The sequence below is a fragment of the Haplochromis burtoni genome, unplaced genomic scaffold (genome assembly GCF_018398535.1).
Source record: "Haplochromis burtoni strain Fernald_Lab_line unplaced genomic scaffold, NCSU_Asbu1 Contig_465, whole genome shotgun sequence".
In the NCBI taxonomy this organism is placed as follows: Eukaryota; Metazoa; Chordata; class Actinopteri; order Cichliformes; family Cichlidae; genus Haplochromis; species Haplochromis burtoni.
Genome location: NW_024582826.1, coordinates 142692 through 167686, shown reverse-complemented (window position 1 = coordinate 167686; position 24995 = coordinate 142692). Strand labels below are relative to the sequence as shown.

General features: G+C 43.7%; 1 protein-coding gene across 3 annotated transcripts in view; it reads left to right on the top strand.

Moving 5' to 3' along the window:
• Positions 1-24995, top strand: part of ttn.1 (titin, tandem duplicate 1) — a 176118-nt gene that overhangs the window by 126138 nt on the left and 24985 nt on the right. For all 3 annotated transcript variants that reach the window (XM_042213665.1, XM_042213663.1, XM_042213662.1), the window contains 18 exons: positions 122-409; positions 576-866; positions 944-1231; positions 1336-1618; positions 1733-2040; positions 2142-2246; positions 2581-2778; positions 2870-3166; positions 3257-3844; positions 3939-4241; positions 4393-21678; positions 21782-22078; positions 22319-22906; positions 23005-23307; positions 23425-23721; positions 23811-24098; positions 24223-24528; positions 24675-24977. In XM_042213665.1, coding sequence (XP_042069599.1) covers positions 122-409; positions 576-866; positions 944-1231; positions 1336-1618; positions 1733-2040; positions 2142-2246; positions 2581-2778; positions 2870-3166; positions 3257-3844; positions 3939-4241; positions 4393-21678; positions 21782-22078; positions 22319-22906; positions 23005-23307; positions 23425-23721; positions 23811-24098; positions 24223-24528; positions 24675-24977 — 22617 coding nt within the window. The remainder of the gene's footprint in view (positions 1-121; positions 410-575; positions 867-943; positions 1232-1335; positions 1619-1732; positions 2041-2141; positions 2247-2580; positions 2779-2869; positions 3167-3256; positions 3845-3938; positions 4242-4392; positions 21679-21781; positions 22079-22318; positions 22907-23004; positions 23308-23424; positions 23722-23810; positions 24099-24222; positions 24529-24674; positions 24978-24995) is intronic.

Genomic DNA, 24995 nt, shown 5'->3' with positions numbered 1-24995 from the left:
CATGAAGAGGATGATGTGGACAAAATACTCATTTGCCTAATAATTCTGCACTCCCTGTATAAAGCAGACATTTTCCTTAAACATACTCATGAAATCATTCTCTCTCTGTGTGTTTGTACAGTTGCTCCTGAGGCAGAACTGAGTGCAGAGCTGAAGGATGCCCTGGAGCTACGTGCTGGTGCCACCATGAGACTGCATGCCACCATCAAGGGTCGTCCCACTCCCAAGATAACTTGGGCAAAGATGAACACTAACATTAAAGACCGTCAGGGCATCATCATCAAATCCACCCATGTTGACACCATGGTGATGGTGGAGAAAGTGAACAGATATGATGCTGGCAAATACATTCTGAGCTTGGACAGCTTAGCTGGCATGAAGATGTATACCATCGTTGTCAAAGTTTTTGGTCAGTACAGGAAGTTATTTCACTAAACAAATGCATTAATATTTTGCAGTGACTATAGTCAAGTCAGATTGATATTAGTCACTAATGGTTAGTCTTAGTTTCTTGATTAGTTCAATTTTACAAAAAAACAAAAACATTAGTATGAAGTGTTGTTTTATCTTTCCAGACACTCCTGGACCACCAGTTAATCTAATGGTGAAGGATACATGTAAGGATAGTGCCTCCATCTACTGGGATGCTCCTCTGATTGACGGTGGCTTTGAAATTACCCACTACATAGTACAGAAGCGTGACACTGAGAGGAAGGCTTGGTCTACCGTTTCCACCAACTGCAATAAGACATCATTCAAGGTTCCAGACCTAGATGCTGGGCGGTCCTACTGCTTCAGAGTGGCAGCAGTTAACCAGCTGGGTACTGGAGAGTTCTGTGAGACTGATGATTCAGTCAGAGCAACAGGTGGGTTGGATCATAACAGGTTATGTACTTGGATTTTGTTTCTCCAACTGTCATACTAATTACATTTAATTTTACAGAGGAGCCTGGGCCTGTCATGGACTTCAAGACCCTGCTGGTTACCAAGGATTCTTGCACTTTAAGCTGGAAGAAACCCCTCACTGATGGTGGTAGTCGCATCATCTGTTATGTACTTGAGGTTCTCAATGGTGAGGATAAATACAAGGAGCTAATGAGGTCTAAGAATATGCAGTATAGTGCCAAGGACCTGGTGGAGGATAGAGAGTATACCTACAGAGTCAAAGCTGTGAATGACACAGGAGAGAGTGCTCCCAAGGAGCTGAAAGTGGTTGCCAAGGACCAGCTCAGTAAGTATCCCCTTTTATGAAACATTCAGACAAATAACTTAATAAGTAAGCACATAAAATCTTTAAATATGGATATATTAAGTAGTTGTTCCTTTCCTATAAAGTTCTTCCCAGTTGTGACTTGAGGGAGTTGCCCAACATGTGCTACATTGCCAAGGAAGGCAGTACCGTCCGCCTGAAGATCCCAATTATTGGCAAGCCTACACCCAAGGTAACCTGGAAGAAGGGAGATGATGAAGACCTGACAGACACTGGCCGAGTGTGTGCCGAGTCCTCAGCAGTTAACACCACCCTCCTCATCAGGGACTGCCAAAGGACTGATGCTTCCAAATACACCATCACCCTGAGAAACAGTGCTGGAAGCAAAGAGTCCACCATCTTTGTCAGGTAAGGATCATGTAATGGAATTTAAAGGGTATTTTCCTCAAAATGAATTTCACCATATCCATACAACAGTGTCTACACATAAAAAATTTCAAAATGATCCTTTTTCTTTATTAGGGTGGTGGGTAAACCTGGCATTCCTGGAGGACCAGTAAAGTTCAAAGATGTTGCTGCTGATGGTGCCACACTAAAGTGGGGTCCTCCCAAGGATGATGGTGGCTCTGAAATTACCAACTATATCCTGGAAAAGAGGGACTCCATCACAAACATGTGGGTGACTGTGTCCTCTGTTGTGGAGACCAACACCATGAGAGTAACTGGTCTTCATGAGGGCACAGAATACATCTTCAGAGTATGTGCCGAGAACAAGTATGGGGTCGGCGAAGGACTCAAATCTGAGCCGATTGTAGCCAAACATCCATTCAGTAAGTACTGTATACTATTTCAAAGGCTGAATTGTGTTGTTATTCAATATTTATTTGTCTTTTTGGACTGCTAATCACTCTTCATCACTATTTTTGTACAGATGTTCCTGATGCTCCTGCTCCTCCTCAGATTATGAGCATGCGCCATGATTCAGCTTATCTTGCCTGGACTGATCCAAGGAAGACTGGAGGATCTCCTATTACAGGTATGGTCTGCTTTAACATTTCACCAACCTCCTCTCTGGCTCAATTCCACAGCATGTCTTTTGCCCTGTCTTCTTTTCCTAACACAAAACCGGTTGCAGATGGCCGCTCCTCCCTGAGCATGATTCCCCTGAAAGGGGATCGTCTGATTGTCGAGGTTTCTCTGTATAACTGTAGGGTCTTTACGTGCCTTCAGATGACTGTTGTTGTTATTTTGGGTTACATAAATAAAACTGAATTTAATTGAACTATCAACAACTATGTTATTCTGTCCTGATATTCTTGATACATTTTATATGTCAACTTTGGTTTATTTTGCTTTGGTAATATGTGCAGGCTATCATGTTGAGTTCAAGGAGAGAAACAGTATGTTGTGGAAGAGGGCAAGCCCAGCTGCCTTGAAGATGAGAGAACATAAAGTCACTGGGCTGACTGAAGGTCTGGAGTATGAGTTCAGAGTGATGGCAATTAATTTGGCTGGAATTGGTAGACCAAGTGCCCCCACTGATCCACAGGTGGCCCTGAACCCCGTTGGTAAGTAAAAGAAAAAATTACAAACATCTTTACAAAAATGATTTTCAAATATAAAACAATACATTCATTATTGTCATATCTATACCGCTAGATGCACCTGGTAAACCAGATGTAATCAGCATTACAAGGAGCACTGTGACCCTCCAGTGGACTGAACCTCAGTTTGACGGTGGCCACCGACTGACGGGCTACATTATTGAGAAAAGAGACCTGCCTTCTAAAATCTGGGTAAAGGCAAACAATGTGAATGTTGTGGAACCTGCATTCACTGTCACTAAATTGCAAGAGGGCTGCAAATACGAGTTCAGAATTCGGGCAAAGAATGCTGCGGGCGCTCTCAGTCCACCCTCTGAGCAGACAGATACCATTATCTGCACAGATGAATATGGTAAGATGAGATATAAATCTATATTAAAACCGTTCTGAATGTTTTCAGGCAGCATGATAAAAATAAATGTTTCCATTTGTCCTCCATCAGCTGCGCCAACCATTATAATTGATGCTCAGGTGATGGAAGGCTTGACTGTCCGAGCTGGCGATACTATCGTCATCACTGCCACAAGCATTTTAGGGAAACCTGCACCAACCTCCTGCTGGTCAAAGGGAGGAAAGTACTTTAAACCCTCAGATCTTGTTCAAATTGAGACCACTGCCACATCCTCCACTTTGTCGGTCAAATATGCTAGCAGGAAGGACTCTGGAGACTACATAATCACTGCCAGTAATCCCTTTGGTGTAAAGGAGGAAACTGTGAAGGTCAAAGTTCTGGATGTTCCTGGTGCTCCTGGACCCATTGAGTGCAGTGGTGTATCCTCAGAAAAAGTGACTCTTACATGGACAGCTCCTACTGAGGACGGAGGCTCTCCTATCAAGTATTACACCCTGGAGAAGAGGGAGACCAGCCGTTTGCTCTGGACTATCCTGGAAGATAACATTATTGATTGTCACTATGTGGCCAACAAACTCATCCAGGGCAATGAATACTTCTTCAGAGTCTCTGCTGTTAACCAGTATGGTGCCAGTGAGCCATCACACTCTGAGGCAGTTAAAATGGTGGATAGATTTGGTATGTATCATTTATTTTTGTTCTACAGTATATCTGGAAGAAGAATGCTAAATATTTGGATTCATCAATATATTTCTTTTATGGATCAACATAGGTCCACCTGGTCCACCTTCCAAACCAGAGGTTGAAAAAGTCGATGGACATTCAGCCACTGTGACCTGGAGAAGACCAACTGAAGATGGAGGAAGCGACATCATAGGTTATTGTGTTGAAAAGAAAGAGAAAAAAGGCATGAGATGGGTCAGAGCATCCAAGAAATCCATCACTGAACTCAGCTTTGAAGTCACAGGTCTCACTGAGGATGTGGAGTACGAGTTTCGTGTTCTTGCTGAGAACAGAGCTGGGTTTGGTGAGCCAAGTGAACCATCGATGGTTGTCAGGACAATAGTTGTTGCCTGTAAGTAAATAGATGTGAAAAGCAAAAGGCTACCAGACTCTGACATAATATTTCAACAATATAACAACAGTTTTGGGATTTTTTTTGTGTAAAATTCTAGATTTATTTTATTAATTATAATAATAATAATTTCTTCTTTTATATCTTATAGATCCACCTGGACCTCCAGTCAATCCAAGAGTTACAGACACAACCAAAACCACTGCCACTCTGAACTGGGGAAAACCTCTTCATAATGGTGGACTGGAAGTTACTGGGTATGTCATTGAGCACAAAAAAGAAGGAACAGAAGAATGGGTTAAGGATACCCCATCATCTCCACTTAGGATCACAGAATTTGTTGTTCCTGAACTAGACACTGGTGCAAAATACTGCTTCAGAATTAGTGCTGTGAATGCTAAAGGAGTGGGAGAACCTGCCGAAACTAAGGAATTCACTGAGATTGTGGAGCATGCAGCTGAACCTGGAATGGAGCTTGATGTTGAGCTCAGAAGAACTCTTGTTGTCAGAGCTGGTTGCTCCATTCGCCTTTTTGTGCCAATCAAGGGACGTCCTACACCTACTGTCACCTGGACCAAGGAAGGCGGACCTGTTCCACGTGCAGTCATTGACAGCACTGAATCATTTACGATGCTGATCATTCCTGAGAGTTCAAGAATTGATGCAGGCAAATATGAGCTTACCCTCGAAAACTCAGCTGGAAAGAAGAGTGCTGACATACACGTGAGAGTTCTGGATTCACCTGGGCCTCCGCTTAACCTAAAACCAATCAAGATTGACAAAGAAAGCATTACGCTTCAGTGGGAAATGCCTCTCATTGATGGTGGTGCAAAGATCACAAACTATATCATTGAGAAAAGAGAATCAACACGCAAGGCTTTTGCTACTGTTGTTACAAAGTGCCCAACTACTTCAGTCAGAATTTGTGACCTGGGTGAAGGTTGTGAGTACTATTTCAGAGTGTCTGCTGAGAATGAGTATGGTATCGGTGAGGCGGTTGAAACTTCTGATCCAATTCGTGCATCCCAGACACCAAGCTCTCCAGAGAGCATTATTCCTACTGATATCACCAAGAACTCTATCAGCCTGGCTTGGACCAAACCTAAGCATGACGGTGGAAGCAGAATTACAGGATATGTCCTGGAAGCCCAGAAGAAGGGAACTGATCAGTGGTCTCATATTACGACGGTCAAGAACATGGATTTCACTGTGAAGAATCTCAATGAGAATGAGGAGTACATTTTCCATGTAATGGCTGTCAATCACTCAGGTAGGAGTATTCCAAAGGAGAGCAAACCCATTGTTGTCAAGGACTCTACTTCTTTGCCAGAGTTTGACCTGCGTGGAGTTTGTCACAAGACTGTTATTGCCAAGGCAGGAGATGATATCAAGGTTGAAATTCCAGTTATGGGACGTCCTAGACCAACTGTCTCTTGGCAGAAGGATGGCGCAGCCCTGAAACTCACACAGAGGACCAATGTAGAAACTACTGCTGCTACGGTCATTATCAGCATCAGTGAGTGCACCAGAGCTGACAGTGGTGTATACACCATGACAGGAAAGAACATTGTTGGATCTGTGACAGACAGCATCACTCTGAAAGTTCATGATGTACCTGGTCCACCCAAAGGACCCGTTAAGATTGTGGAAATATCTCGTACTTATTGTATCTTTTCATGGGACGCTCCTGAGAATGATGGAGGGGTTCCCATCAACAACTATGTCATTGAAATACGAGACACCACTTCTCAAACATGGACTGAGCTGTCGTCTACCGTCATCCGCACAATGTTTAAAGCCATCCGGTTAACTACTGGATCAGAGTATCAGTTCAGAATAAAGGCTAAGAACAGATATGGTGTTGGACCTCCTATTACTTCAGAGACAGTGGTGGCTGCCTATCCATTCAAAGTCCCTGGTCCTCCAGGTACTCCTAACGTTGTTGCATTTACCAAAAACTCAATAACAATTGGCTGGAATGAGCCTGTGAATGATGGTGGAAATGAAGTCATTGGCTACCATGTTGAGAGGAAAGAAAGAACCAGCATAATGTGGTATAGGATTAGCAAGGGTCTTGTAAAAGGAAATATCTTTAAATCCTCTGGACTTGAAGATGGAGTTGCTTATGAGTTTCGTGTCATGGCTGAAAACATGGCTGGAATTGGTAAACCCAGCAAGGCCTCAGAACCGATACTGGCCTTGGACCCTGTTGACCCACCAGGTCAGCCTGTGCCAATATCTGTCAACAAGAATGCCATTACTATTCAGTGGACAAAGCCTGAGTATGATGGTGGGTTCAAAATCACCGGCTACATTGTGGAGAAGAGAGAACTGCCTGCTGGTCGCTGGATGAGAGCCAACTTTACCAACATAATTGAAACAACGTTCACTGTTAGTGGACTAACTCAAGATGCCTCATATGAGTTCCATATCATAGCCAGAAACTCAGCAGGTGCAGTGAGCATACCTTCTGAGCCTTCAGATCCTATTATCTGCAAAGATGACATTATCGAACCACGCATTATGGTAGATGCCATCTTTAGGGATGTTGTTCTACTAAAGGCAGGAGAGTCATTCAAGCTTGAAGCTGATATTGCTGGTCAACCAACACCATCTATGGTTTGGACCAAAAATGGAAAGGAGGTTGAGAATACAATGAAACTGGAAGTTAGGTTCACTGAACTGACAACTACTCTCACCAACAAGGACTCTATAAGGCCAGATGGAGGTGAATTCATTTTGACTGCCACTAATGTTGGTGGATTTGCAAAGCACATTTTTAATGTTAAAGTGCTTGACAGACCAGGACCACCAGTTGGACCTCTTAAGGTAACTGATGTCACAGCTGAGAACTGTGCACTCTCCTGGGCTCCACCTGCAGATGATGGTGGTTCCAAGATTGAAGGATATGTGATTGAGAAGCGTGAATCAAGCAGACTGGTTTGGACCAGTGTTGTTTCAGACCTCCAAGATACACAATACAAGGTTACTAAGCTGCTCAAAGGAAACGAATACATTTTTAGAGTAATGGCAGTGAACAAATATGGAATTGGCGAATCGCTTGAATCACAACCCACTATTGCAGACAACCCATATGTGATTCCAGATCCTCCTGAGAATGCTGAGGTGACAGCTATCACTAAAGATTCAATGGTTGTCATGTGGCAAGCACCTAAGAGTGATGGTGGAACTCCCATCACCACCTACCATATTGAAAGAAAAGATAGAATGGGCCTCCGTTGGGTCAAATGTAACAAGAGGAAAGTCAAAGATCTGCAGTTCAAGGCAACAGGTCTTGTTGTTGGACATGAATATGAATTCAGAATTATTGCTGAGAATGCTGCCGGATTGAGTGTACCAAGTGTGTCTAGTCCATTCTACAAGGCCACTGATGGACTATACAAGCCTGAAGCTCCATGCAACCCCAGAATCTTGGATACAACCAAGTCTTCAATTACTGTGGCTTGGAACAAACCTGCATTTGATGGTGGCTGTGAAATAATGGGCTACATTGTAGAAACATGCATCCCATCTGAAAAGAAGGAAGAAGAGGAATGGACCATTGTGACACCCAAGGAAGGTCTTCCTGCTACCTCATTCACCATTGTTAACCTGAAGGAGAATCAAGAGTACAAGATTCACATCTCTGCTGTCAATAGTGAAGGAATTGGAGAGGCAGCATCTGTACCTGGTAATCCAAAGGCAGAGGACAGGCTTCTCCCTCCTGAGATTGATTTGGATGCGGAACTTCGGTCAGTTGTCAGGCTTAGAGCTTGCTGTTCACTTAGACTGTTTGTGCCTATCAGAGGCAGACCACCCCCTCAGGTAAAATGGACCAAAGGAGATGGGGAGCCAGTTGAGAGGGCAATCATTGACAGCACAACATCATACACATCACTGATAATTGAAAATGTCAACCGATTTGACAGTGGAAAGTATAATCTTACTGTTGAGAACAGCTCTGGCTCCAAGACAGTTACAGTACAAGTCAGAGTGCTTGATACACCAAGTGCCCCACAGAATCTGAAAATTACTGCTGTGACAAAGGATGCTGTGACTCTGACTTGGGATCCACCAGTGAATGATGGTGGAGTTAAAATTAAGAATTATGTTGTTGAAAAACGTGAGTCTACAAGAAAAGCATATGCCACAGTCAATGCTCTCTGCTATCAAACCACCTTCACTGTTGACCAGCTCCTGGAAGGATGCAACTATTACTTTAGAGTTTTAGCGGAGAATGAGTATGGCATCGGCTTGCCCATTGAGACTGGTGAATCAGTTAAGGTGTCAGAGAAACCACAGCCTCCTGGCAAAATCACTCTTAAGGATGTTACCAAAAACAGTGTCACTCTCTCCTGGGAGAAGCCAGAGCATGATGGTGGCAGTAGAGTGGGCTGTTATGTTGTTGAGATCCTGCCTAAGGGTGCTGACAAGTGGACCCAAGCACTGATCGTAAAAGAAACAGAAGCTACTATTAGTGGACTAAATGCAGGTGAAGAATATATGTTCCGTGTTGCTGCAAGAAATGAAAAAGGAACAAGTGATCCACGTCAGATTGGAGTCCCTGTGATTGTAAAAGACCTTGTTATTGCACCTGCTGTCAAAATGTTGTTCAACACATTTACTGTGTTGGCAGGAGAAGACTTGAAAGTGGAGGTTCCTTATATTGCACGCCCCAAAGCAACAGTTTCATGGGTAAAGGATGGTCTCCCTCTTAAGAGAACTAGCAGAGTAAACTTTGGTGCTACAGACACAATGCTGAACCTCACTATAAAAGAAGCTACTAAAGATGATGTTGGACACTACATTATTACTCTTACCAACACAGCAGGAGAGACTAAAGCAGATATTGGCATTGTTGTTCTTGACAAACCTGGCCAACCAGGTGGTCCAGTTAAGGTAGAGGAAGTCACTTCTGACAGTGTAACCATCTCCTGGAATCCACCAGAGTATGATGGTGGTTGCACCATCAAAAGCTATATTGTAGAAAAGAGAGACACATCTACAACTGCCTGGATGGTTGTATCTTCCAACCTAGCAAGGACCAAAATTAAGGCAGGCAGGCTGAAAACAGGTTCTGAGTATCAGTTTAGAATTACTGCAGAAAACAGATATGGAAAAGGTCCAGCTCTTCTATCACCATGCATTTTGGCTCAATACCCATATAAACTCCCAGGCCCTCCAGGTACACCATCCATTGCAGTCTGCACCAAAGATAGCATGGTGGTCACCTGGAATGAACCTGTCATTGATGGTGGAACTTCTATCTTGGGCTACCACCTTGAACGTAAAGAGAGGAACAGCATCCTTTGGGTCAAACTAAACAAATCTCTTATTACAGACCAAACCTTTAAGACCACTGGTCTAGAACCAGGAATGGAGTATGAATACAGAGTGTATGCTGAAAACATAGTTGGAATAGGCAAAGCAAGTAAAGTGTCGGAGGGCTATATTGCTAGAGATCCTTGTGATCCACCTGGCACCCCAGAGGCAATAAAGATTACTAAGGACTCAGTGACTATTGTTTGGACCAAACCTGAGTATGATGGTGGTGCAAAGGTTACAGGCTACATTGTGGAAAAGAAGGAGCTTCCAGAGGGTCGTTGGTTGAAGGCTAATTTTACTAATGTAATTGAGACGGAATATTTAGCAAGTGGACTTGTGGAGGGCAATCAGTATGAGTTTCGTGTCATTGCCAGAAATGCTGCTGGTGTTTTCAGTATTCCTTCTTACAGCACTGGTCCAATTACTGCCAGAGATGAGATTGAGCCACCGAGCATAAGCATTGACCCAGAGTATACACAGAATATTGTGGTCAGTGCTGGCGATAACTTCAAAATTGATGCAGATGTTCATGGAAAACCACTGCCCTCTATCCACTGGATGAAGGGAGAGCAGGAACTAGGCAACACAATTCACAGGGAAATCAAGAACACACCCACCAAAGCTTTTATATCTGTCAAAGAAGCTAAACTGTCTGATGGAGGGCAATACATTTTGCTACTGAAAAATCCTGGAGGAGAAAAGACTGTACAGGTCAATGTTGTTGTTCTAGATAAACCTGGAGAACCACAAGGGCCTCTTGTTGTCACAGGAATAACCAAAGACAGATGCTGCCTTGCATGGAAACCACCATTGCAGGATGGTGGCAGCAAGATCTGTCACTACATTGTGGAGAGAAGAGAGACAAGCAGACTAATCTGGACTGTAGTTGAACAAAAAGTGGAGAACATTTGTCTAAAAGTTACTAAGCTCCTGGAGGGAAATGAGTACATCTTCAGAGTCCGTGCTGTCAACCAATTTGGAGTAGGCGCACCACTTGAATCTCCTGCTGTCATAATCAAGGATCCATACATGCTACCTGGATCGCCCAAGAACTTAGAAGTTTCAAATATTAAAAAGGATTCAATGGTGCTTACCTGGGAGGCTCCTTCTGAAGATGGTGGCAGTCCTGTAACTGGATACATAATTGAGAAGCATGACAAAGAAGGCGTAAGATGGACTAGGTGCAATAGGCAAACAGTCACTGATTTGAGTTTTAAGGTCAAAGGACTTTTGGAAAGCCACAATTATGAATTCAGAGTTGCAGCTGAGAATTCTGTTGGTGTTGGTGAGCCAAGCTCCCCAACTGTTTTCTACAAAGCTCTTGATCCTATCTTTAGGCCTGGCCCACCACATAACCCAAGAGTTACAGACACTACAAGAACATCAGTATTCCTGTCATGGGGAAAACCCATTTCTGATGGAGGCTGTGAGATTCAGGGATACATTGTTGAGTGCTGCACTACTACTGCTGAAGCACCTGCTGCTGAAGGAGCTGCCACAGACACAGTTGTTGAAGAATGGATAATGTGCACACCAGCTACAGGTGTTAAGAAGACTAAGTTTGAAGTTGCAAATCTGAAAGAAAACCAGGCATACAAGTTTAGAGTATGTGCAATCAACAAAGTAGGAGTTGGTGAGCATGCTGATGTTGCTGGAATTGTTGTTGCTATGGACAGAGCAGATGAGCCAGACCTTGACATTGACCCAGAACTAAGAAAAATTGTTACCATTAAAGCTGGTGCGTCTCTAAGACTCTTCATTCCTATCAAAGGCAGGCCCACACCTACTATAAAGTGGGACAAAGATGAAGCTCCCCTTAAAGAGAGTGCTCAGGTTGAGATAACCAGCAGTTATACATTGCTTGTGATTGATAAAATGAGCAGAAATGACAGTGGAAAATACACAGTCTCTGCAGAGAATTCCAGTGGAACCAAATCTGCATTGGTTGTTGTCCGTGTCCTTGACACACCTAGTGCTCCTGTTAATCTTAAAGTGAAAGAAATTACAAACCAGTCAGTAACATTGGAATGGGAACCACCTCTGTTGGATGGTGGATCCAAGATCAAAAACTACATTGTTGAAAAAAGAGAAAGCACACGCAAAACATTTGCAGCTGTTGTCACAAATTGTCATGCTCTTTCATGGCAGATCGAACCACTCCAGGAGGGCTGCAGTTACTACTTCCGTGTACTTGCAGAGAATGCTTATGGTGTTGGTCTGCCTGCAGCAACTGTTGATCCTCTTAAGGTCTCAGAAGTGCCCCAGGCTCCAAAGAGTTTAATTGTTACAGATCAGACAAAAACAAGCATCTCTCTGGCCTGGGAGAGGCCAGAGTATGATGGTGGTAGCAGGATCATGCAGTACTTGCTTGAGGTGCAGCTGAAGGGTCAAGAGAAATGGTCTGCTGTAAACACTTTTAAGACAATGGAAGCAACAGTCTCCAATTTGAACCCAGGAGAGGAGTATCTTTTCAGAATTACAGCTGTCAATGATAAAGGGAAGAGTGATCCCAAAGTCCTTTCCGGGCCAGTGATGACCAAAAACTTGGTCTTTGAGCCAGATGTCCGTCCAGAATTCAGCAGCTACAGTGTTCATGTGGGCAAAGACATTAACATTGACATTCCTATCTTTGGACGTCCTAAACCTACCATCACATGGACTAAAGATGGCGCTCCGTTGAAGTTTACTACAAGAGTCCATATTGTCAATACACCAACACATACAACACTAAGCATAAAAGAGGCAGCAGGCGATGATGGTGGTATGTACAGCATAAATGTTGCCAACTCAGCTGGAAAGAAGGACACAACAATTGAAGTCATTGTACTTGACAAACCTGGCCCTCCATGTGGCCCTGTGAGATTTGATGAAATCACAACACAGAGTGTCACTATATCATGGGACCCACCAAAACACAATGGTGGATGCCAAATTTCAAACTACGTTGTACAGAAAAGAGATACAACTACTACAACATGGGAGAATGTTAGTATCAACTGGGCCAGAACCACCATAAAAGTACCTAGACTAAAGACTGGAGCTGAGTACCAGTTCAGGATCATTGCCCAGAACCGTTATGGTAAAAGCCATGGTCTGGATTCATCTGCTGTAGTTGCTCAGTACCCATACAGAGAGCCAGGCCCTCCAGGCACTCCTTTCATCTCTTCTCTCTCTAGGGACCACCAAATTGTTGAGTGGCATGAACCTGTCACAGATGGAGGCAGTCCTGTTCTTGGCTACCATCTTGAAAGGAAAGAGAGGAATAGTATTCTCTGGGTCAAGATCAACAAGACTCTCATCCACGAGACAAGTTTCAAGAGTTATCCCTTGGAGGAGGGTGTTGAATATGAATACAGGGTTTATGCTGAAAATATTGTTGGAATTGGAAGGAGCAGCAAAGTCTCAGAGGGATGTGTTGCCCGTGATCCATGTGATCCTCCTGGAATACCAGAGGCCATCCATGTGACCAAAGACACCATTGTCATTCAGTGGACTAAACCAGAATATGATGGTGGAAGCAATATCACTGGCTATATTGTGGAAAAGCGTGATCTGCCCGAGGGCAGGTGGGTAAAGGCAAATTTTACTAATGTGATTGAGACCCAGTTTACAGTGACTGGTCTGACTGAAAATGCACAGTATGACTTTAGAGTCATTGCTAAAAATGCTGTTGGCACTGTCAGCAAACCATCATATAACAGTGGACCTATAACTGCAAGTGATGCTGTGGAGGCACCCAAATTCTCCATTGATCCTGCATTCACCAAGACCATTATTGTCAATGCTGGAGAGACATTCAAGCTAGATGCTGATGTACGTGGCAAGCCGCTGCCAACAATCCAGTGGTTCAAAGATGACAAACCAGTTGAAAACACACTTCGACTAGAGATCAGAAACACAGAAAACCATGCAATGATTGTCATTAAAGACTCCATTAGAGTTGATGGTGGAACTTATACACTCCAGCTGAAAAATGAAGCCGGTAGTGAGACTGTTCCATTTAAGGTTTTGGTACTGGATAAACCTAGCCCATGTGAAGGACCACTCCATGTCACTGGAGTCGCTGAAGATAGATGCACACTTGTATGGCACCCCCCTCTACATGATGGAGGTAGTCCTATTACACATTACATCATTGAAAGAAGGGAGACAAGTCGTCTAGCTTGGACTGTTGTTTCTAGCAACTGTGGCACCACATGCTACAAAGTTACCAAATTACTGGAAGGTGACGAGTATATGTTCCGTGTAATGGCAGTTAATAGTCATGGTGTAAGTGAGCCACTGGAGTCTGGTGCAGTAATAATGAAAACTCCATTTGTTCTCCCTGGTCCACCTCACATTGAGGATGTATCTAACATTGCCCATGATGGTATGACCATCTCTTGGTCTGCCCCTGAGACTGATGGTGGCAGTGAAATTACAAATTACATAATTGAGAAAAAGGATAGAACCGGGATCAAATGGACCAGATGCAACAGACTGAAGGTCACTGATCTCTCATTTAGAGTTACAGGCCTGACCACAGGCCATGAGTATGAATTCAGAGTGGCTGCTGAGAACATAGTTGGAGTGGGAGAGCCAAGCCTTGCAAGTTCATACTACAAGGCCTGTGATCCCAAGTACAAACCTGGAGCCCCAGGATATGTGCATGTGATTGACTCAACAAAGACTTCTATTACTGTGTCATGGGGTAAACCTCTGTCTGATGGTGGCAGTGTCATTCAAGGATATATTGTTGAAGTCTGCAAGGCTGAAGAGGAAGAATGGACCATGGTCACTCCTCCAACTGGCCTGCGTGTCAACAAATATGAAATTACAAAGCTTACTGAGGGTCAGGAGTACAAGATTCAAGTGTGTGCTCTGAACAAATTGGGAGTTGGCGAGCCGGCAGTTCTGTCTGGAACAGCTAAGCCTGAAGAAAGGGTCGAACCACCTGAGATCCACCTTGACTCTGAGCTGAGGAAGGGCATTGTACTGAAAGCAGGCGGCTCTGTTAGAATCAATATTCCATTTAAGGGCAGACCAACACCTGAGATAAAGTGGACTAAGGATGACGGAAACCTGACTGAAAAACCAGTGGTCGAGAAAGCTCATAATTTCACACAGTTGTCTATTGACTCATGTGACAGAAGTGACTCAGGAAAATACACCCTCACACTGACTAACAGCAGTGGCACTGTGTCTGAGGTTGTTTCAGTTAAAATTCTGGATGCCCCTGGGGCCCCACAGAACCTTGTTGTTAAAGAAATCAGAAAGGACTCTGTCACTCTTGCTTGGGATGCTCCATTGATTGATGGAGGTGCCAAAATCAAGAACTATGTCATTGACAAACGTGAATCAATAAGAAAGGCATATGCAAATGTGTCCATAAAATGCACCAAAACAACATTCAAAGTTGAGAACTTGATTGAAGGTGCTATGTACTACTTTAGAGTCATGGCTGAGAATGAATATGGAATTGGGCCGGGTGTGGAAACAAAGACTGCCTCCAAGGCCTCTGAAGTACCACTGCCTGTTGGAAAGATCTTCCTCAATGATGTCACTAAATCCAGTGTCTCACTGGCCTGGGAGAAACCTGAGCAGGATGGAGGGAGCAGAATTGCTGGCTATCTAATTGAGATGCAACCTAAGGGTACAGATAAGTGGGGAGTTGCAACAAATACAAAAACATGTGAAGGTACTGTCACAGGCCTTACAGCTGGAACAGAATACCTATTCCGCATCATTGCTTACAATGAAAAGGGAAAGAGTGAGCCAAAAGCACTTGCTGCACCTGTGATTGCCACTGACATGACCATGGAGCCCAGCATCAAAATTCCATTCAACACTTACAGTGTATTAGCTGGGAAGGATCTAAAGTTAGATTTTCCTGTTCTTGGCAAGCCAAAACCTAAAGTCACCTGGGCCAAGGATGGTCAGCCTTTGAAGGTGACATCAAGAATGAATATAATATCCACTAAAACAACAACGGGAATAGAAATTACTGAGGCATGCAAGGAGGACTTTGGCAAATACACAATTACAGCAGCCAACACCACTGGAACAACCACAGAGGATGTATCTGTCATTATCCTCGACAAGCCTGGTCCACCAAAAGGGCCAGTCAAGATTGTTGAAGTGAGCAACACCTTTGTCCACCTCTCCTGGGACCCCCCAGAGTACACCGGTGGATGCCAAGTAAAGAATTACATAGTAGAAAAGAGAGACACAACCAGTACAACATGGCAAACAGTCACCACTCAGCTAGCTAGAACAGCTTTTAAGGTCAGCAAGCTGAAGACAGGTTCAGAATATCAGTTCAGAATCATAGCTGAAAATAGATATGGAAAGGGTGCGCCTCTGGATTCCAAGGCCATTGTGGTGCAATATCCATTCAAACCACCGGGTCCTCCAGGAACACCACATGTGAAATATGCAACTAAAGAAATGATGATCATTGAATGGAATGAGCCAGTCAATGATGGTGGAAGTGCAGTTATTGGCTACCATTTGGAAAGCAAGGAAAGAAGCAGCATTCTATGGAGCAAACTGAACAAGACTCTCATTACAGACACACAATTCAAGATCGTTAACCTTGAGGAGGGTATTGGATATGAATTTAGAGTTTATGCTGAAAATATTGTTGGCATTGGCCGATGCAGTAAAGTATCCGAGTCCTTTGTTGCTCGCGACCCATGTGATCCTCCTGGTACCCCAGAAGCTGTATCTATTTCTAAGAACCAGATCAGGATTCAGTGGACTAAGCCTCAGTATGATGGTGGTAGCAAAGTGAATGGATATATTGTGGAAAGGAAAGACCTCGCCTCTCCTGATGGACGCTGGGTAAGAGCTAACTTTACCAATATAGTTGAGACTGAGTACACTGTCACTGGTCTAACAGAAAATGAGCAATATGAATTTAGAGTTATTGCAAGAAATGCAGCTGGCATCTTTAGCGAGCCATCTGACAGCTCTGGACCTATTACTGCTACTGATGAAATTGAACCACCAAGGGCCTCAATGGATCCTAAATACAAAGATGTTATTGTTGTAAATGCTGGAGAAAATCTGCTTCTGGATGCAGACATCTATGGAAAACCAATTCCTGAGGTGCTCTGGCTGAAAGAGGGCAAGGAAATGGACAAAGCCTTGCGCATCGAAGTGAAAACTACACAGAAACGTGCAGCAATGACGATTAAGGATGTAACCAAGCTTGATAGTGGCCACTATGACCTCATCCTCAAAAATCTGGGTGGTACAAAAGTGTTCCCTATCACAGTTAAAGTCCTTGATAAACCAGGTCCACCCACTGGACCCATGAAGATTACTGGAGTCATGGCCGACAGGTGCATTCTTGCCTGGTCTGAGCCAGCTCTAGATGGCGGAGCCAGTATCACTCACTATGTGCTGGAGAAGAGAGAGACTAGCAGGTTGTCCTGGACCGTGGCTGCATCAGACATCAAGGGTCTGTACCATAAAGTAACAAATTTGCTTCCTGGAGATGAATACATTTTCAGAGTCAGAGCAGTGAACAAATATGGCATTGGTGACTATCTGGAAAGTGAACCCATCATTGCACGCAATCCTTACAAGCCTCCTAGCGCTCCTGGAACTCCAGAAGCCAGTCTGATCACAAAGGACTCTATAGTTTTGTCGTGGACAGCTCCTGAACAGACTGGTGGAGCTGAAATTGAAGGCTACCATCTTGAAAAACGTGACAAAGACAGTGTACGGTGGACAAAATGCAACAGACAAAAGCTTAGAGACGCTCAGTTTAAAGTCACAGGTCTGAGCACAGATCACTTCTATGAGTTCCGTGTTGCTGCTGAGAATGAGGTTGGAATGGGAGATTTCAGTGAGCTGTCCCTGTTCTACAGGGCATGTGATGCCATAAGACCACCTGGGCCTCCGCACCATCCTAAAGTAACAGACTACACAAAGTCCTCTGTCTCTCTGTCTTGGGGCAAACCTGACTTTGATGGCGGTGCTTATATCAAGGGATATATTGTTGAAATGAGGGAGTATACACCGGTACCTGAGTCAACAGAGGAGGCAGAGATAGCACCAGCAGTAGAAGCACCAGTTGAAAAAGAATGGACAATGTTCACTCCACCCAGTGGCATTCAAGCCACCAAATTAACTATAACAGACTTGAAGGAGGGTGGAGAGTACCAGTTCCGTGTCTATGCAATAAATTCAGAAGGAGTTGGGGAGGCTGCTAATGTCCATGGCACAGTGGTTACTTCTGACAGGGCAGAAGCACCAGAGATAGAACTTGATGCTGAACTCAGAAAGGTTCTATCTGTCCGTGCTGGTGGGACTCTACGCCTCTTTGTCACCATCAGAGGAAGACCTGAGCCTGCTGTAAAATGGGAGAAAGTTGACAGTACCCTTACAGAGCGTGCTGTAATTGATACTACTAGTTCATTCACCATGCTTGTCATTGACAATGTTAATCGCTTTGACAGTGGCAAATACTCACTAACACTAGAAAACAGTAGTGGCAAAAAATCTGCAATTGTTGCAGTCAGAATTTTGGATACACCAAGTGCACCACAAAACTTTACCGTGAAGGAGCTAAAGAAGGATTCAGTGACTCTTGCCTGGGATACTCCACTTACTGATGGTGGCTCTAAAATCACAAACTACATCATAGAGAAGAGAGAGTCTGTTAGGAAGGCCTATGCTGCTGTCACCAGCAACTGTACAGCAAACTCATTTAAGGTAGAAGACCTGCCAGAAGGTGGAATTTTCTACTTCAGAATCTGTGCTGTTAATGAATATGGCCAAGGCCAGATGGTCGAAACCAAAGAAGTAAAGGTAGCTGAGGTACCTTTGCCACCAAGCAAGGTTACCCTTGTAGATTTGACCAAGACTAGTGTGTCACTGGCTTGGGAGAAACCTGCTCATGATGGTGGATGCAAAGTAATGTGCTACAATGTAGAATTTAAGCCTAAGAGTGGGGATAAATGGGGCACAGCATGTACAGTTAAGGTACCGGAAGCAACTATTCCTAATTTAACTCCAAATGAAGCTTATTTATTCAGAGTTGTTGCAATCAATGAGAAGGGGAAGAGTGAGCCAAAGGATCTTGGCTTACCTGTGGTTGCAAAGGATGTTGCTATTGAACCATCTATCAACTTGCTGTTTACCACATACACTGTGAAGGCTGGAGGTGACCTCACTTTTGAGGTTCCAATAAGAGGCAGACCAAAGCCCGCTGTGTCCTGGAAGAAGGATGGCCTTCCTTTGAAGCAAACCACATCAGTTTCTATCTTAAACACTGCAGCCTCATCCAAAATCATTATCAAAGAGGCTAAGAAGGAACATGTTGGGAAGTATGAAATGACTTTGGCAAACACAGCAGGAACTGTTACAACAGATATTGGAGTCATTGTCCTTGATAAGCCAGGTCCACCTAAAGGAATTAAGGTGGATGCAGTGACTTCAGACAGCATCTCCCTTTCCTGGTCCCCACCAGAATATGATGGTGGCTGCTCCATCAGCAACTACATTGTGGAGAAGAGAGACACAAACACACAGGAATGGCAGATGATAGCAAGTAATGTTGCTAGAACAGCTTTCAAAGCTGGCCGCCTTACACATGGAGCAGAGTATCAGTTTCGTATTTATGCTGTTAACCGCTATGGAAAGAGTAGTTATCTGGATTCACCTGGAATCACTGCTCAGTACAATTTTAAACAGCCCGGACCTCCTTCTACACCCATAGTGAAACTGGCCACCAAGTCTTATATGCTGGTGACTTGGAATGAGCCAGTTAGTGATGGTGGTAGTCCTGTTCTGGGCTACCACCTGGAGAGGAAGGAGCGTTCTAGCATTCTTTGGACAAAGATGAACAGAGGAATGATTAAAGATACAGAGTACAAAGTCACTGGAATTGAAGAGGGCATGATGTATGAATACCGTGTATATGCTGAAAATATTGCTGGTATTGGTAAATGTAGCAAGGCTTGTGAAGCCATAGCAGCAAGAGATCCATGTGACCCTCCAGGTAAACCCATTATCATTGCAATCACCAGAACATCAGTCTCGTTATCTTGGGAAAAACCAGAATATGATGGAGGAGCAAAGGTTTCTGGTTACACAATTGAACGCAGAGACCTTCCAGAAGGACGATGGACAAGGTGCAACTTCACCAATGTACCTGAGACCCATTATGATGTGACAGGCCTTACAGAGAACAGCCAGTATGATTTCCGTGTCATTGCAAAGAATGCAGCTGGACTGTTTAGTATACCATCAGACAATACTGGTCCCATCACTATTAAAGATGATGTGGAGCCACCACGCATCATGATTGATGTGAAATTCAGAGAGACCGTGTTTGTGAAAGCCGGGGAAACTCTAAAGATTAATGCGGATCTTGCGGGACGTCCTGCTCCTGTCATTTCATGGACCAAGAATGGCAAAGAAATCGAGCTAAGAGCTAGAATTCAAATTGTTTCAACAGACACCAGCACGTGTCTCACTATGAAGGATTGTATCAGAAGAGATTCTGGACAGTATGCCCTGACTTTACAAAATATTGGTGGAACAGTTACCATGCCAATAAACTGTGTGATTCTAGATAGGCCAGGACCCTCAGCAGGACCACTTCAGATTACAGGTATCACAGCAGCAGAGTGCACTCTGTCTTGGGGTCCACCTCAGGAATCTGGTGGTGCAGACATCACTCATTATGTTGTTGAAAAACGTGAGACCAGTCGGCTGTCATGGACACTGGTGAAGGCAGATGTCACAAAAACATTCTTTAAAGTCACAGGTCTGCTCAAGGACAATGACTATATCTTTAGGGTTCTTGCTATTAACAAGCATGGTGTTGGTGAAGCTCTGGAGAGTGATGTTATAAAGGTTACAAATCCATACACCTTTGCCACTGCTCCAGCTAGTGTTGATGTCACTACTATAACTGGAGACTCAATGACCCTCACCTGGTGCAAGCCAGCCAATGATGGAGGCAGTCCCATTACTGGATATGTGATTGAGCGGCGTGAGAAAACAAGCATGCGTTGGGTCCGTGTGAACAGAGATCCAGTTCCTGAATTTACCACAGTAGTAACTAAACTCCGCAAGGGTTGTGAATATGACTTCCGAGTTTATGCTGAAAATGCAGCTGGTTTGAGTCCACCGAGTGAACCATCTGCAACATTCAGAGCAGTAGATCCTCTGGTCGTTCCTTCTCGTCCAACCAAGCCAAAGATTGTGAATTCAACCAAAGACAGCGTGTCTATTGTCTGGAAACCACCAACAGATGATGGTGGTGCTCCTATCCTTGGATACAGTGTAGAATACAGAGACTACATCCAGAAACCAGAGGAAGAGGAAGAAGAAGAATATGAGGAGGAAGAGGAGGTACTTGAGTCACCTGAAGAACTAGCAAGATGGGTTGAGGCCATCCCTCTTACAAAGAGCTTAGAATTCACCATCACTGGATTGAAGACAGATGCAGAATATGAATTCTGTGTTAAAGCAATCAATAAAGTTGGCAGCAGTGTGCGTAGTCCATATTCAAATCCATCTGCCGCAAAGGACAGAACTGCAGAACCATCATTTGATGTTGACATTGAGATGCGGAAAGTGCTCTCTGTTAAGCATGGTACAGCATTTACTCTTAATGTGCCATTCAAGGGAAACCCTTTGCCATCAGTGACATGGGCTAAGGAGGGTGTTGATCTGAAAGTCAGAGGAACCATTGAATCAACAGAATCCAGCACTTCATTGACTATTGAGAAGTCAACTAGAAATGACTCTGGAGAATACACTGTCACAATTGAATCACCACTAGGAAAAGCAACATTGCCTGTGGTTGTCAAAGTACTTGACTCTCCAGGACCCCCAGTGAATGTTAAAGTATCTTCAGTGACCAGGGATTCTGCAACCCTCACTTGGGATCCTCCAGAGAATGATGGTGGTGATGCAGTAAAGGCCTACCATGTTGAAAAACGTGAGGCCAGTAAGAAAGCCTGGGTGTCTGTGACTGGCAACTGCCACACTCTGACTTACAAGGTGGAAGACCTACAGGAGGGAGCTATCTATTATTTCAGAGTTATTGGAGAAAATGAGTATGGAGTGGGTGTCCCTCAGGACGCTAAAGCTGGGACAAAGATCACAGGTAACATATGCACTGAGTGCTTATATTTGTAAAGGTTTTTTCTTTAAAAACATCATAAATCAATATTATGGACTTAATAAAATTGTCCTGCTGTCTGTTATAGAGGTACCAAGTCCACCTATGAAACTTGGAGTTGCAAATGTTACCAAGGACAGTGTTACTATTGCCTGGACCAGACCAGAATATGATGGCGGAAGCAGAGTCACTGGTTATCTTATTGATGCCCTGGAGAAAGGACAGACCAAATGGGTGAAATGTGCCACTGTGAGGACCTTGACTCACACAATCAAGAGCCTTAGGGAAGGTGCTGAGTACTTTTTCAGAGTCCGTGCTGAGAACCATGCTGGACTTAGTGAACCCAAGGAGATGATCGTTCCAGTTATTGTCAAGGAAATACACGGTATTGTTGCTGTCTTTACTTTAAACTTTTCAGATTACACATATTACATAATGTACATTTCTGACATGCTATGTCTATGTATAATTAATCCTAATTATAATAATTATAATAATCCTAATTTATATAAATGGGCAAGTTTTTAAAAGCTATGGTATTTCCGAAATAATAAACATTATTATTGTTTTACTAAGCTGCCATGTCTTACCACAGTCCTGTGTTATTATTTTTCTTTTCCAACAGAGGCTCCAGAGTTTGACCTAAAGAACTACCCCAAGAATACAGTTTATGTAAGAGCAGGATCCAATCTGACCTTTGAGATTCCATTAACTGGCAGGCCCATGCCAAAGGTCACTGTTTCCAAGAACAATATTGTCATTAAGGGATCCAAGAGGCTGCTGACAGAAGTAACTCCAGATAGTTTAATCATCACCCTAAATGAAAGTGTTTCAGTGGATGCTGGCAAATATGAAATCACAGCCTCAAATGCAGGAGGTACTACCAAGATTTTCATTATCTTCGTTGTGCTGGACAGACCTGGACCTCCTGTTGGTCCAGTTCAGATTGGAGAAGTTGGAGAGACCACAGTGTGTCTGAAATGGACTCCTCCAGAGTACGATGGTGGCAGTCCTGTTACGAATTATGTTGTTCTTAAACGTGAAACCAGCACTCCTGCCTGGGTAGAGGTGTCGACTACCATTGCCAGAAGTGAGATCAAGGTGACTAAGCTGACTAAAGGAGAGGAGTACCAGTTCAGAATTAAGGCTGAGAATCGTTATGGTATCAGTGATCATATTGACAGCAAGCCGGTCATGATAAAGCTTCCATACAGTAAGCCACTTTATCCTGTATCTTCAATTCCAATTCTTCTGTTTTATGAACAAGGCATCTTTGTTAATGTATTCTAACAAGAGTGTGTTCTGTAACAGCTGTGCCTGGACCTCCATCCACACCTTGGGTTAGCTATGTATCTAGAGAGAGTCTCACAGTCTGCTGGAATGAGCCAGTCAATGATGGTGGAAACCCTGTAGTTGGATACCATCTCCAGATGAAAGAGAGGACCAGCATCCTTTGGCAGAAAATCAATAAGACCCCAATCCCAGGAGACCAGTGGCGTGTCACAAACATCTGCCCTGGTCTTATCTATGAATTCAAGGTGGCAGCTGAAAATTCTGCTGGTATTGGAAAAATGAGCAAAACATCAGAAGAAGTGCTTGCTATTGATGCCTGTGGTGAGTATTTTAAGTATTTAATTTTTGCAGTTTTATGCCTTAATTATATGAGCTTACAACTGAAAATCATTGCAGTTACTTTATTAAACTTGGATCTTTCTCACTTTAATAACACAGAGCCCCCGGCAAATGTTCATGTCACCGAAGTCACGAAGAACTCGGTCAGTCTGGCCTGGCAGAGGCCTCCATATGATGGTGGCAGTAAGATTACTGGTTACAGTGTAGAAAGGAGGGAGGCACCCAGCGGCAGATGGGTGAAGGCCAACTTTACAAACATCATTGAGATGGGTTTCACTGTATCTGGACTGACCCAGGATGAGTCTTATGAGTTCAGAGTTTATGCTAAGAATGCAGTTGGGTCTGTCAGCAATCCATCTCTCATTGCTGGACCAGTGACTTGTGTTGATGCATGTGGTGAGCATATAATCCAAAATTATATGGACATTTATTAATTACTTGTAATAATTTTATTTATACACTTGTATAAATGTTTCTCGTCACAGGTGCCCCAGCTATAGACCTTCCTCCAGAGTATCTGGATGTAGTTCAGTACAAAGCTGGAGCTACAGTTAAGCTCAGAGTAGGAATTATTGCCAAGCCTCTACCAACGATTGAGTGGCTCAAGAATGGAAAGGAGCTAGTAACAACCTCCACTGTGTCTGCTGAAAGCACAACGGACTCTTCTGCTGTTCTGATCAAGGATGCAACTCGCAATGACACAGGTTCATATGAGATCAAGATTAAGAATGTTCTGGGGTCAGCATCTGCAACCATCAGAACTGAAATCCTAGGTATTTATAAGTTATTGATTCTCACATTTCCTTACATCTGAATTCCTAACCAGTTTAAATCCAGACTATAAAGCCTCCATCATCTCATCCATCCATGTTATTTTAATTTTTTATCTTTCCTTAGACAAACCTGGACCCCCAGCTGGCATTATTAACTTCAACTCCATCACAGCAGAAAGAATTATGTTCAGCTGGGAACCTGTGCCTGAGTGTGACCAGGGAGGCTCCAAAGTCACCCACTACATTGTTGAAAGACGTGAAACCAGTAGAGTGGTGTGGTCAACAGTTTCTGAAAGGTGTGAACAGACGTACATTGCTGTTGGCAAGCTGGTCCGTGGAAATGAGTATGTATTCCGTGTAATGGGTGTTAACAAGTATGGAGTTGGAGAACCACTGGAGTCAGAGTCTGTCATCGCTAAGAATGCCTTTGGTAGGTTTCACTAGAGTGGCATGGAATCCACAGCAGCTATCCTGTGTGTTTCTTCTTCTTTTTAACACATTTTATTTTTATCAGGCTTTTTTGTCATTAACTTCACTGTTATGTGATCTTAACATACCTATTGTCTGTTCTTAAAGTAACTCCTGGGCAGCCTCATACCCCTGAGGTGACCACCATTACAAAGTCCACTATGGTGGTGGAATGGGGCAAACCAGGTGTGGATGGAGGCAGTGCAGTGACAGGCTACTACCTGGAGAGACGAGACAAGAAGAGCTTGCGCTGGATCAGAGTTTATAAAGAGCCTGTCACTGACACCAAACAGACAGTTTATCACTTAACAGAAGGAAATGAATACCAGTATCGTGTGTGTGCCATTAACAAGGCCGGAGAGGGACCGTTTTCTGATGCATCAGACTATTATAAGGCTGCTGACCCAGTTGGTAAGTACACTTAGATTC